The sequence below is a fragment of the Pavona decussata genome, unplaced genomic scaffold, assembly GCF_977016875.1.
Source record: "Pavona decussata unplaced genomic scaffold, jaPavDecu1.1 SCAFFOLD_58, whole genome shotgun sequence".
NCBI lineage: Eukaryota > Metazoa > Cnidaria > Anthozoa > Scleractinia > Agariciidae > Pavona > Pavona decussata.
In genome coordinates, this window is record NW_028145480.1 from 3,204,879 (window position 1) to 3,220,000 (window position 15,122).

The 15,122-nt window shown below is 38.7% G+C and overlaps 1 protein-coding gene across 1 annotated transcript; it reads right to left on the minus strand.

Annotated features, from left to right (window-relative positions):
* Positions 1–453: 453 nt before the first annotated feature.
* Positions 454–8,550, minus strand: LOC146479706 (uncharacterized). The gene is made up of 4 exons (XM_085110540.1): positions 8,283–8,550; positions 4,690–4,833; positions 3,361–3,538; positions 454–1,459 (listed from the first exon to the last, which is right to left on the minus strand). The coding sequence occupies exons 1-3, from the start codon at positions 8,437–8,439 to the stop codon at positions 3,369–3,371; spliced, it is 471 nt and encodes a 156-aa protein (XP_084966666.1). The 5' UTR covers positions 8,440–8,550; the 3' UTR covers positions 454–1,459; positions 3,361–3,368.
* Between the last annotated feature and the right edge of the window lie 6,572 nt (positions 8,551–15,122).

The following is a 15,122-nucleotide window of genomic DNA, read 5'->3' on the forward strand; positions in this document are numbered from 1 at the left end:
CTATGGTAATAGTTGTTACTTGGAAACCGATGAAAACAATAACTTTGATCATATGTTGAAATGATGGTGTAGTATGGAGATTGAAGTTTATCTCCTATGCGAGATTGTAATTTCAAAACTTCCACCCTAAGTCTAGAAAAACTGCTGCGAGCCTCCTTGAAGGGAAATAAGCTATGCTTGTTATTCTCTTTTCTCAGAAGCTTATTACCTGGATCGTGCAACTCATATATCCGGCCTTTTTACCAGACCTATTTGCTTAAAAAGAAAGAGTTTACTGTGGAATTAAATACCGCTCCACGTTTGGGAGAATTCTCCAACACCGATTTCGGAAAATCAGTACTGTACTATGGGGTGCTATTAGCGTCATTTGCAGTAATATATCAAACAAGGGGAAGAGTGTTTTATCCTATTTCCAAACACCAAATAGTAGTTTGAAAAAAACAGGCGCAGTAATTGAAGAGAGACTTTTTTACTTCATCAGTCTTAAAACTTACTTACACGTACTATGGCTAAACACCATGCGCAGCACACGAGAGATGCATTACACAAGCATAAATTATGCTCTATTTACAGTGAGCTCATACCATACAATGACTTTTATTTACAAAATTTAAAAACAGCTTAAGACCTCTGCTTTAAAGAAAAACCTTATGCCTAGTTTAATGGCCTCAGCTCTCATGAGTCTCCTGTAGCTCAGTGGTAGAGCATCCGAACTAGTAAACGGAAGGTCAAAGGATCGACTCCTCATAGGAGCACTCGAATTTTTTTTCAGAGTATGCCGGTGTCACTTACTGAATAATACATCATTCTCATTAATTTATGCATTTGGTAACTTTCAAACTTGTTAATAATTGATACACAGCCATACAAGGTAAAGGAAAATAAGAGTTCTCCCAACAGACGACGGTCGAACCTGTGACCTTCCTATTACTAGTTTATTCGTCAGGTTTAAAACTTAATATTTCATTGCTTAAAGCTTTAACCCCTATATAATATCAAAGAACAAATTCTCCTGTCATTTCCCCATAGGTTTCTTATATAAGTGTACTGTGGAGAAGTTATTAAAAATATCAAGAAATTCATCTTGGGTGATCGTATCCTTAATTCTCATGTCCTTAGGGATTGAATAAGCATTGATATAACAAGGAGAAACGTGATGCTTATCACGCAATAAGATTGAGAGTGCTACAACCTGCGAAGGGACAGCTGATGTTTCGCATTTCGTTATGCATGGCCAGAAACTTGATTAAAGATCTTGTCGCTTTAGCTGGAAGCTTCAATGTTCCGATAATGGTAAGTTAAGCACCTCTAGCTTTATGTAAACAGTGAATGTTCCGCCCAATCGTCTTTTCTTTTCATATTTGTAAACGAGTTCCCATTCTTGTTCACAACTTATTTTCCTTTTGAAATCCATGTTGAGAAATCTTTGAGCTTTATGTCTTCGTTGTGATAGGAGATTCTGCATGAAAAAGATCAACATATTAGTTAGACCTGCTGTTACAATCAAAGTGCCGTCAGAATCTTTAAAATACTCGGGCAACTGTTATTACTTATATTACGCAAATCTCCATGTAAAATATGACCATATGTGTATCAGACGGGGTTGTCTAAACCCCCGCAGGCCACTCAAACAATTTTTATACGGGTTCGTGAATATATCAAAACAGATTCCCCCACCTTTAAAGGCTCGTGTGCAAACTAGTACCAGGCCCCAGTTGTTCAAAAGCCGGATAAGTTTACCCACTGGATAAGGCACTATTCAGGGTCTAAAATACACTTCACATAAAACGTTGTCCAAGGTTTTCGTTCACTCCCAAACTTAACTGTGGTTAGAGTGTGCATATTCGCTTGTACAAGGGGAAATACTGAAATCTTTGCACAGATTGAAACTGACGGATAGCGACTTATCCACTGGATAAAGTTATCCGGCCTTTCAACAACTGGACCCAGTTCAATAACAGGTTTGCAAGGATTACATCCGTGCAAGACTGGATACTAGCTATTTGACGTCATCAGAAAGGCACTGGGAACGACCGTTGTACTTAAAACGGTCGCCATTTTGCTTCTTTCGTACGGACGCGGGGGCAGAACCACAGGGTGCCGTTAGCTACGATAAATTATCACTGTCCTCTTTGCTGAGGCGTCAATTTGTGTCCGAAGTCATATTTAACATTAAGCTGATCAACGAATACAGATATTCTCATAGCTTCAAAGTTTATACAACTCAGTCCTTACATGCTGCGAGCGGTAATTTCAAATCACGCAAAAGAACCGTTACAACTGGAGCTCCGTGGGGATTACATTTCCAAGTAAGTTTCACAAAACAAAATTTTATATTTTGCCAAATATCAATCTTTAATTAAATTACAGTAACAAATTGAACTGATAAAAATAGTTGTAGAGAAACTCGTCAATTTAGATTAAAAGATAGCAAGATGACATATATTTAAAAATGCAAAATATCCTAGGGGAAATATGTCCCCAGACTACCCTTGATAAGGTACTGGCCGATAAGTACAAACTGCTAGTCATGGGATGTTGTGTAAGGAAGAGGATATTTAAAACGGCACAGTTAGTAGGCCCCCTGATGTTGTTCAATATCAAAATGAGTGGAACCTTAAGAACTAAACTATTCCATCAAAATTGCCTATAAGCCCAAACCAGGAACGGTCATCGATTTTCTACACATTGTGGGGCTATGATTGTTGTTTTTGTTGTTGTTGTTGTCTTGTTGTTGTGATCACACGTGTCAAGTAGCCTGCATGTAGTACAACAAAGCATGCCTTAATGAAGGCACGCTTTGTGGTGCGGTATGCAGGTAACTAATTCAAATGAGCTCCATCTGACCAAATGCATTGCACATTTCTTTCAACACTTTATAATGTGACAAGGGAGGATGAGCTCAACCTCTCTTGAATGCTTATAAGAAGTTTTATTTTATAGACACGAGTGTTTTACTGAAAAATACACAACTCGTAAATTCATTCGAAACTACATCCGGGACCCGAGGGCGTATTTTTCCATATCCTCACTAGTGAGGATAGTGATGACGTCGTTTGTGCAAACAGTTGGTGAACAATGGCGAGCGATAAATATGTGTTAAAAACAATACTTTACTCACTCGCTGCCCTCCCTCATTAAAGATTATTTTTACCACTCGAAAATAAAATTCTAATAAGATCAAATTTAGAAATACAGTTGACTATAAAAATAAGCAAAAAAAAAAAAGGAACGACGTTTCGGTGTCATCTTGGCACCATTATCAAGTAAAGAATGTAACAGAAAAGATAATTTATACAGAAAGTAAAGATGTGAAATAGAATAAATTAAATTAAGACTAACAATACTTTATTTATTTACCGTTGTTTCTATTCGTTTATGACAACCAAACTACTCTCTTCCTTGCTGGCTTTCAGGTGACAGCTTTTGCAGGTTTTTGGGCAGAGTTCCTTTATCAGTCCGCCAAGGTCACCTCTTCTGTTACAGAAATTCCCATACTCCTTGCAGAGGTCTTCAAACTGATCCTCGCACTCAGGCTCTAACAAAAGCCAAAGTAAGAAATAGTAAATCATGATCTTCTGAGGAACAAAATTTTTTTAGAAGAATCTTTATTGATTAGTTATTAAACTTGAATTCAAAGTTTACATTAACCCAGAATTAGCTTAATCAGGCTTTAAACAACTACCTCCCTTCTCTCTTAACCCAGCAGCTTTAAAAATAATAATAATAATACTACTGCTAATAATAATAAATTTATTTTTACAATAACTGTCCAAATTCCCGCGCGCTGATTGGCTCGTGGCTATTGTCTATAAGAGTACAGACAATAAAAATGACGTCAAATGTAACGCGCGCGCTTTCTTAACGAAAAAAAAGCCAATTCCGCTCGTACTTTTTCCATGTTGTTGTAAAAAACAAATCGACGGCAGTTTTCTATGGTCTCAGTACTCTTATAGACCATAAAATGCCCAAAACTTGGCAGTGAAACCACTCGCCTGTGGCTCGTGGTTCCACTTGAGTTTTGAACATTTTTTGACGTCATTTTATGGTCTATAAGAGTATAGACCATAGAAAACTGCCGTCAAATTGTTAAATAGCGCCAATGCTATAAAAATATTCAGAACCGCTTTACATTCAGTACTAATCATAAATTTAAAGCTTTTCTAAAAAGAAATGTTTTCAGTTACTTTCTAAAAATGGCGAGGCTGCTACTGGTTCTGATTGATAATGGCAGCAAGTTCCATAAAACTGGAGCAGCATGAATGAAGGCGAGATCCCCAAGTGTAGCGTACGTAGTTGACTTTTGGGATGTCATATGGCCCGTTTAAACGGTTTCAACATTTGACCACTATACTTTCAACAAAAGTTGTACGGCTGTTGGGGAATTGTTAGATGAAGGGAGTGTTTAAACGGTTCCAACGCAATTCAACATTTTCAAGAACAAAGAAAATGTTGAATCGATGTTGAATGAAAATTTAAACCAATTTAAATTTGATTCAACACGCTTTCAACAAGCTTTCAACATTTCTTTATACTAGCTGTCAACAATGTTGAACGACCTGTTCAAAGCCCCCGACATTTGGTTCAACAACTCTGTTGAACGTATGTTGAAGCCGGCAAATGTTGAAACCGTTTAAACGGGCCTCAGTTAGAGCCCAATAGAGAGAAGTTAAAAACTGGAGAACTCACCATTGGTGCAAAACCCACAAGTCGACTGGCAGACATTCTGTACAGTATACAGCAGATCTTTGTCGTGTGTGTCACAAACCTCTTCGCCATAAAAGTTTATGACCTTCCGGCAAAGTTTCTTGTTTGCATCTTCACAAGTGTTTACTGCACAGAAGAATGAGGAGAATTTTGGTTAGAAGTAATTTTGACCTTTGCGGAATCACCGACCATCTGTGTAACAATTTTGAGCATTTCAAACAAAGTATCGTTGTACTAAACCGCCGAAGTAGGGCCCTTGGTTTACAATCCCTACATACCACAAATTCTAGCTTTTTAGAGAACTTATGATAAGAGAATCTTAGTACTTGATACCTGTACGCTTAACATACTTAAAGAAAAGCAACTCTTATTAAAAATATAAGCGGATAATATCAGTCATTTTTATTTCTAAATTTTCATCTGTTCACTGAGTATATCATGGGAAGCCCTATACTCAAGACTAAAAAATACCCTCTGAGTGCGAAAACGATCGGGAAAGGGAATAACGTAATGTCGCTGCTTACTAACGAATCCCACATTGCCCGGCTTAGCCGGCAATACATGCGTGTTCAGGCGCGAGTTCATGAATCTCGGGGTCGTAGCCGCTCTGTTGGATTTCACCCCGTTCAGTCGCACTTTCTACTGGTCTTATTTCCGGCTGTCGCTTCTCTCCGCCGGAGAGAAGCGACAACCGGAAATACGTCTGCGTTCACATGCGCTAGGCTAACTCTCTACTTTCCCCAGTCTTCCTCTGCTTTTACCATCCAAGATGGCGGCCATAGCGCTCAACCACAATAATAACACGCCTGCATTGCAAGCTATGCCGAGCTCAAATCTAAGCAGAAAGGGTGACCGTACAAGGTCAGTGTGGAGCAACAGATGGAGAAAGTAGGAGATCAATCGGCTGGTCACCTTCAGGCTCCGACTTTTGTTTTGTATAACGTTGTTAGACCTCATTCGCAGCCGTCGTTCGGGTTCGTTACGCAACGCACGGGAAGGAGACAAGACCTAAGTTCTCATAAGTACTTTAACCATTCTAACAATAAACATGTTTCGTGCTTTCTGTTAATTAGATCATCTATAATCAGCTTGTCTTGTCTGTCTTTAAGTAGAGAATTAAAGTTAAGCTAATGGACTGACTGTTATAAAGCCACAGCAGAGAGGCCTCGAATGTTATATGCACGCGAGAAAAAAGAAAATAACTGTCAAAAGGAAAACTATAAAATTCCAAAGCAACAAGTTTTTTTTTCTGCCATTTTTGTTGCAGATTGACTGCGTCAACATTTGCCATGATATTAAATTTCTCTATTAATCTTCATCTGTCTATCAAATTACTGTAATTGTAATTGTAGCTATTGAATTGTAAAGTGGTGGAATATTTCAGTAATTAGAAAAGTTATTTTTGACTATCGAAAAAGGAAAGGTATGCGACAACCGGAAGCTTTTAAGAGTTAATTTCTCCACTTTTATAACGTTATTTGCTACAAAACTCAGTTAAAAGGCTACACCACCCTTTGACGACAAGTTCTCAAAATTCGAGTGAAGCAACTTTTGGAGCAAAAAGAACCTAACAGCTGTTTAAAATCTAACAACACGTCCCTGCAGCGAACTCGTGTATTAAACCGATAATGGATCGGAACAGAAACAAGTTTAAACTATTAAAATCAAATTTGAAAAACATTTACTCCATCAAGATCCGAAATAGGTTTTGTAACGACTACAAGGTTTCAGTTCCTTCGCGGAATCACTTTTTGTTAAACCAAGTAAAAACCTTACACATGCATTGTTAAAAACCCCAACCTTATGAATTTCTTTGAAGAAGAATTAAAACCAACAACAGCAAGTAAATTCGGGAGAATGAAATCTCGTTTCTTAAAACTTTTCTTAAAACCTTTTGCGACTTAAATTGTCAGCTAAAGCATCCGAACAATTTCAAGCTGCATTAGCTTTCACAAATATGTCTTTAATAGGGAACAAAACGATCTGTGAACACAGAAAACAGCGCTTTTTAAAAGTATTTTGCTTAAATGTCCTCGTTGGGTGTCCCTAATGAACGCGAAAGGTTCGTGAAGGTTCGAAAAGAAGCATAACAAAACCAAGTTTTTTGCGGCTCCTTCCCTCCGGTGAAGCTTTCGTTTCCTTCCCGTGCTCGCTCTAAAACGACCCATACGCAGACTAATGTTTTCTTCTTTGTGCTCTAAGAGCGATTTCATGTTTGATCAAAGATACTTTGTAAAAACGTTCGCAGTGTTGACCAAAACATAGCAAAATCTCCTTCAAAATACCCCATTTTAAAGATTTAAGATGTATACAACATATTACGCTTGAAAACTCCGCACCCGAGAAATTCAAACGGGCAATAATATTGGATTTTTTTTTTAATTGGTCGGTCGGGCAATGCGACCCTAGTTGAACCTTGTTTGAAAACCAATTCATTGCGGTAACAAATTCTCACCAACAGAATGAAACAATACTTAGCCCACTCCATTCTACAAGCTACAACCAAGTAACCGTAGACTCTAATACGGCAAAACCAGCCTGATATGGCAAAGAATACGGTATTTTGTCAATCTTTACCACAAAAGGCGAGCTAAATATAATGTTCAGTTGAAACTGATCCATCTTCATTGTAACAAATCCCCTCACAATGTAATTATAAGCAAAGCGCGTCACGATCGAAGCCAGAAACACACTGGAAACGGTCTTCAGACAGAGCTTTTCAGAAAATATTGTGAGTTATGTAACCCAAAAAATAGCAAGGCACAAACCGAACCAGCTTATAAACATAGAATGAATGGCGTCGTAAGAAGCAAAATTTGGTAAAGAAGCAAATTTTCTTGTAATGAAAACCTTGGACATCCATATCCCAGACAATCTTGGTTTAACCTAAAGGTTGGCGCGTGTTTTTGTTTTTGTATATGTAAATGCGCTCTAGCATCTTGGTGGGGGTAAATTCAACAAAACTGTCCGAATTAAAGTTAAGACCCTAAAAAATGATTGCAATTTTAAAGTTCTGGAACGATCTCTGATCTGCGTCGTATCTCTACCCCTTTCAAGTCCAATATAAATAGTTAATCGCTTAAGACCACTTTAACAAACGTTGTTTAAACACTGATATTGTCCCGATCACCTCCATTTTACGGTTTCGATATAGCGGTGATTCGATAAAACTAAAAATCCTCATAGATAATAGAAATGTAAATAATGTTTTTACTCGAAAAATACCTTTCTGCTGGCTCGAAGGAATACAATACAAGCTACTGTTTCTTAACGCAGCCATTTGTCTGAGCACTATCTAGTAAACTATATGCAGAGGACTCTCTCTTGAAAATGTCACTTTTTCAATAAGTGCATATTTCTCAGCTTTGATTTCGATTTTGGCGCAAAATTAGGCGAATGATTCTAAATTCTGAGCGATTGCGTCAGTCTCACACACATAGACAAAACATGCCAAAACTTGTATTTCCGTCTAACGCATGAGGTTAACACAACAGCGCCCTAGTAATCGCGAAACCGCTAATCCCAGTTATTTTCATGATATAATTTCCGCGCACGCATCAATTTACCCGGCTTACCTTTTGATACAACGCTCTCCGATGGACCTTGCTCCGAGATTGTGCCCGCTTCGTGTCTTCCAACGTAGATACTTGAAGACGAAACCAAATTCCGACACAACAAGACTTGTAAGGCCAAAAAAACGAAACACATCTTTGCGAACACCGTTGAAGGCATGTTTGTTGAGTCACGCGACGTTGGCACGAGAATTAAACTGCAAGGGCTTTTTTTTTCAAGATCTTCTAAGATCCTTTCTTCTCGCGGTCAAAGTATATTTGAGCATATGAGCTCTCTTGCAACTGATTCGCTCCTTTTATGAAAGCGCAATTCATACGTCATCGAAGGGGCGTGACCTTTCAAAAGAGCTACGAGGATTCACTTCATTCCAAGAATTTCTTGGCATATTGTCTGACAGCTGTCGAGCCGTTTATGGACCTTGAAAACAACTCACCTCTGAGAGTGCAAAATCCGATTCTCAAAAAAGTTTGTGAAATTTCCGTTTCGGTAGTTATTGCCAATCGAACAACACCACATGATAGTACTGCTCCGTAATTTTCATTATATTTGAATGCTTAAACTCTTGGATTTCATCCACAGACTTAATCAAAAGTTCACTCTACCCTGCGTTACATAACAACTGTTCCTTCCTGCCTTGGTTTGCGTGAAAAATCATTATGCATCTAATTGTAATCTAGGAAATTACGCGAGTGTATGCTTTAGCAATGTGGTATGCATTTACGGTGGTTCAAAAAAGCTATACGTTTTGTTGAGAAAATACACAGGAAGTGATCGGTTAACTAGCGGAACAGGGTCACAAAAAAACCCCAGCTTGATCCAGATGTTGACTGAGTTATTTGAATTTATAAAATTGCTACAATTTCCAAGTTTGATAAACTATGACCCCTGCTGATTTTTCTCGAAACATATCTGAAATTCGGACGAAATGAGCTATTCATAAATCTATCATTACTACTTGTTTTTTATGAGGTAATTGAGTATAAGAACTTCCTCAGTGGAGTGGGGTGGGTACTAAGGTTACGTCTGAAGTCAACTATCAGGAACTTTATGAAGCCACGACTGCAACACCAACAAAAATGTCACATAAAAAATATATTCACGTTACGGGTTTTCTGATGTATTTTGTACGGTGGCCCATAACGAACACATCTATTTTGTTGTCGCACGTTGTTATAAAGACTATAAGTTGTGATTAGAAACTTGCGATCGCAAATTACTTAGTTTCAATCGCAAGTTATTAAGTCGTGATCGCAAGTTACCAAGGTGCGATCGCATCTTATTAGTTATGGGCCGCCGTAATTTTGTGATTATTCAAACCCGTTCAACTGGTACAATATGAACGAATTATCCAGGGACATACTTTTTTAAATTAATAGCCACGTCTTCCACCGTCCAAAAAGAGAAAGAAAACTTCACCGTCCTGTGTCCAAGCACATCGGCTCCTGGTCCAAGTCAGTCCCTCTTAAAACTTTGAATTTGGCCATTTCACGTCGTTGTCTTGCAGAGGACGTCAAAGACATCTACTAATTTTTTGACACACGTGCAGAACTATGGTTTAGCTCATTAAACCTTTTTATTATTATTATTATTATTATTATTATTATTATTATTATTATTATTATTATTATCATTATTATTATTATTATTATTATTATTATTATTATTATTATTATTATTATTGATTTTTTTTACGTTCTCGTTGACATCACCGTCGTGTCCCTGTTGCCTCACCGCAGGCGCCTCGCTTCCTTACAGAAAGAAATTATGTTATTACGGACAAGAGTTGAACAAAGCTTAATAAGGAAATTTATGTTTAAAAAGCCAGAGAACAACAGGTAACTTTAATTTATTTGCCGGCGACTGTCAGATACATCCAGCATTTTTTTAATAGTATACATTCAGTGAGGATTGACTGTGTATGCAAATATAAATTAAATTAGGCGAGTTCAGCATACATATTGGCACTAATTAAATTAAAGTTTTTTTGGTTTTTTATTGAGTATTACTTTTTTTTAAGACAGAAATGAACTGTTTAGTGTGCGTTTCATTTACCGGTCAGCTCACCTTTTTAACGCGCAATTTCGCAGGATAATTCTTAAATATCCTCGTTTAAAATACCTTCAGTTTATCTTTTTTAGAAGGTACGATGTGTGTGGTTTATTAATTTTAGGATTTTATTTAACCATCATTAACCATTAACCGTTAACATTTTATTAAACCATCTGTTTCCGGTTCGGGATCTCCATTATCAAATAATTTCCCCGCCAATTACTGATGGGTCAAAAGTTGACCTTGGGTAATTATTGGCAGCATAACAGGAAAATACAACCTGACCGGAAACCCAAGCTGATCCCAAGCCAAGCCAATTACCCACTGGGAAACCTTGGGTAGAAGGTGTGTGTTACCACAACTAATGTTTAGGTGATCGGGACGATCATATGGAAACACTACCCGGACGATCGGTAACGATCCGAACAACTGGGACGACCGCGATCGTTTGGATAGCACTGAGTTCTATCCGGACGATTGGGACGATCGTGTAAAATTTGAAGCGATTATATGGAAATATCCTCAGACGAACGGAACGATCGAGACGATCGAAGGCTATCCCAGAGATCATCATTCTTATCCCATGATTCATTGCTCTTAATGTGTTCCAAAAGGGTGGCATCGACTACGGAATTGAACACTTCACACTGACTTCACTCTTTATGGAAGAAGTTCAAAACTATCTTTCCATTAACAACAAATTTTGTAAAGACTACAAGAACACATTTGTAAGAATGAATTGCTGGAAGGCAATCGGGGAGAAATTCGGCACGGACACGGCTGAAGCCGAAAAAATACATCTTTTGATACATCTGCCGAGCCCAAAATCTGCCTGTGTCTTCGCGGAATTCTTCTAGCTCGTCTATGGCGCAAAATTGAGAGAATAAGCAGATAGCAAGCCACGAGGCTCACTCTCCGATTGACAGTCCGCCATTTTGTTAGCGAATCTCGCGCCAAAATTTCGTTGTCGGACCCAGGAACATTGTAGACGACCGCGCGCTAAGGCCGGCGACACACCTGGCGATTTTATTGGCCGATCGCGGCGAATTTGATCTCCAGTGAAAATCGCGCGATTTTCGACACCGGTTGATGAGAACACACTTGGCGATTTTCTTCGTCGATCGTGGCGATGTAGCACTTCATCCCGGGCTCCATCGAGGGGCGTTTTGAAAAGTCATGTGATAAAATCGCCCAACCTGATTGGTTGACTTTCTGGCGATTCGCAGCGATGAGCGTAGAAAATCGCGGAACGAGCACACTTGGCAAATGCCGGCAAATTTAATCACCGATATCTAACATGCCAGATATTGGCGATTTTATACGCCGATTGCGACGGTCGGCGAAAATCGCAATCGCAGTACCGGGCACACCTGGCGATTTTCGACGATCGCGGCGATCGGCGTATAAAATCGCCAGGTTTGTCGCCGGCGTACGGGTGATCGAGACGATTATATGGAAATTAACAATCATCCCGATCGTCTCGAAATTTTTTCAAACGACCGGGGCGGTCGGGACGATCCGATGGATCATATGGAAACCAGGCTCTGGCCACATGCTGAGTGCATCTCAAAGTGGTTGTGACTTTTGAGAAAATAAATTGTTTCCTGGTCCTGTCATTTGAAGTTAAGGAAACAAAATTAGCTTTTAAGATCCAAAAAATAACTTTAAAACGTTACAAGCTTTAATTCGATTCGTTCGGCCGCGCACTCTTTTTCAGGTAAGTGAGACCTCCAATGTATGTCCCAGTGTGGCATGCGTGTTCGGTGAAATAATATAAATAGATCGAGCCGGACAAGTTGGAAGTCTGTAGTCTGTTTATAGACAGTAATTCCCTGCCTTCTTCTATCTTTTGTTTACTTTGTCTCTTTCACAATTATGTAGGAGTTATGTAAAGCCGAACGTGTAGTAACGTGTAGCCGGACCTCTTGTTGTACGTGTCAGGCATTACCACTCATTGCATGAATCGGATGCCTGACCTTTTGGGTTAATTGTGTAATTGTGCTCTAAAGGCAACCAACAGCAGTAAAGAGGATATAAATCAGCAGCATTCGTAAACAGAACCTCGGTCAGTCACTCCAGCCAAGACATGATAATCTTGTTAATCTCTCAACCACCTCGTGCATGGGGATTTTCTGTTTAGGCGGTTCAAAAATTTGCTTAATTTCATTTCTTTGCTCGCGTTTCGTGTTGATGCTCGCGACATCAACTCGACAAAACTAAGTGAATTTTGAATGAATCGTTTTTCACCATTTCATCTAAGACTGAAGCGAGTAGAGCTGCTGTGCGGACTACCTCTTGAAACCTTACCCCAAGTTTACCAGACTATTTGCGCTTTTTTCCCACCTATTTCGATTTCAGACTTAAACCCTTAATTGATGCCAGGAGCCTGTTAATGCCAGTCTCCAGCCGTTTTGACCGGCTCAAAATTAACTGACCTAGGGCCATTAGGGAAGCACGTAATAAATGTAAGAGTACCCACACACTGATTCCCCTTCTGGTCATCCCCAGCCAAGACAGCAGTCTACTCGAACAGCCATTTTCAGTCAACAAAACTACGCCACTATATTCTGTCTTGTAAATGTGTCTCTTTGGCTTTTCAAAGTATCAACCTGAAATATGGAAGATTAATAACTGGGGTCTAGGGGATCAAAAACTTTGCTTATTACTGAGATCAGATCAGTACAGCGCGCTAAATTTGCAACCAAAATGTAAAGAAAAATGGAAATCGTGATAATGCCAATTTAGAGACTAACATTTGAAGGCAACATGGACAAAAGTGGCGAAAATAGGGAGACGGGAAAGGACATGGCAAAATGCAACCGGCCACACAAGTTAAATTTAAGAGTGCAACTCAACTAAACAATACGACAAGGCAGGAGCCGATGACAAGGTCAGACTACTTACCTTATCATGATTTTTGCCACACTTCTCTAGTTACGGGGATAATAAGACAGTAAACGTGTATGATTTACTAATTTTTTAACAAGATGTTAATAAGTTCTGGTCTTACATGGCCTATTCAAAGAGCCAAGGAAGAAGGAACGAAATTCAAAACTATATCAAACTTTCCGGGGAGTCCTTTCTCTGGTTAGCCTTAAAGAAGCGCCTTATTTTGCGCATGCGCACTTTCAAGTTGAGTTGTACATTGTACATTTTCTGTTCAATACTTCATCCATGCGTCTCAGAATTTCGTAACTGTATATTTACGAACTGGGTGTTTTGCGAGCAAAATACAGTCTTGCAACACGTTGTTGTGGTGATTTCGGTTTCTCAATATTTTATACCAAATGGAATGTTTGATGTTTGTTTTCCTGTTTTTGTTTTTTTCTGTCTGTTGGCCTCGCACGTGGCTTAAGTAAAATCCATCTATAACTAAACTGCTTATCGTGCGACAACAATTAACTTCCTTTTTGAAATGAGTCATCATCGTGGGAAAGCTAAGCCGTTACTGAGTATTTTCATTGATTTTGGTTGCTGTAATGATTTCGAAGACGAGGATCAAAAAGGCGTAGGGGTAACTGCCCAAGCAGTAGTGCCAATCACAAATAAATATGGGTGTTACTGAAATATTTTCGCAGTTTATCTTATCTTTGAAAGTGCACCGATGTGTATTTGTGTTGTCAATGTATCTGACTACGTCAGAACTTGCTGAAAGGTACCTCTCTAAAAACAGAAAACGCGAGCAATCGGCTGATTTATCAAAGAATAAATTGCTCTGCGTTACGATGAGAATAAAGCCTTTGCTATTTAAAAATGAACAGTTACGCCCCTTTCAGGCTTTGGCGGAAACATTTTCCTTCTCCTAAACGGACACTGATCGTGATCTCAAGCGCAACTAACTTCACCATTTTTTAATTGCATTTGTAGATTACAATTTGGGCAATACTTTAGGGTTAGCTCTGATGTCATAGCGGTTACCATGGCAAACAGGTCATCTCCACAAAAAGACATCTAAATTTCAGTTTTTGCAAATTATCTCAAAAACTAAGTCGATGACCTACCCTTTTTATTGCTTTATTGGAAAGCACATTAAATTCTTTAATTCCTCTGGGAATATGATAGAAGGTTACCCAGTAGATCTTATGTAATATCAAAAAAATATATATCTAAAAGACTTTTTTTTTCACCAACAGAAAATTCTACTGGGCGGGCGACAGTTGTCAGAAATTTTGATATATTCAGCTAACGCGTGCTCCTTAGCTTTGGCGTGGGTGCGTTACGCGAGCGCACGCTACTAACTAGAAATCCTTTCGGAAAAAAACGACTATTTTGTAGTCTACTTTATTTGGTTACAGCATTAAAATAATAGGCCATTTCCGAGTTGCTGTGAAACTCACTATGAAAGCGAGGCTATGTGGAAAACGTTTCATATGAAAATTGGTTTTGTTTGCATATGAATGAAAACTAATTTTCATGACAACAACTTTGCACTTAGCCTCGCTTTCATAATGAGGTTCAAAGCAAATCGGAAATGGTCTATTCCAAAGAGTTTTTGTAAGGCTTTTTTTCTGACAATATGTTTACATGGATGCAAAGATAAAAAATATGTAGCGTGCAGAGGTTTCGTGATACAGCTCTCTTTAATTTAAGATCTTCTAATAACAACAATTAAGGCTAAGTATAGAAAACGTCAATTATACACCACAACCACATAAACGGCTACACAAACACCGAATTTTTAACCTACTGGCATTTCGTAACTTGAACCAATTCCAATACAAACACCACTCCGGCTAAAAGACTACAAATAGTAAGATTGCATCAAGGCAGCTCTCCTCTGACTTGTCAAAGAC

Bases quoted from the DNA above. Each gene is read 5' to 3' on its own strand.
- LOC146479706 (XM_085110540.1), bottom strand. From the start codon at position 8,439: ATGCCTTCAACGGTGTTCGCAAAGATGTGTTTCGTTTTTTTGGCCTTA. The intron at 4,834-8,282 runs GTAAGCCGGGTA...TCTTCTGTGCAG, and splicing joins GGAGAGCGTTGTATCAAAAG to TAAACACTTGTGAAGATGCA. The intron at 3,539-4,689 runs GTGAGTTCTCCA...GGCTTTTGTTAG, and splicing joins TTGTGGGTTTTGCACCAATG to AGCCTGAGTGCGAGGATCAG.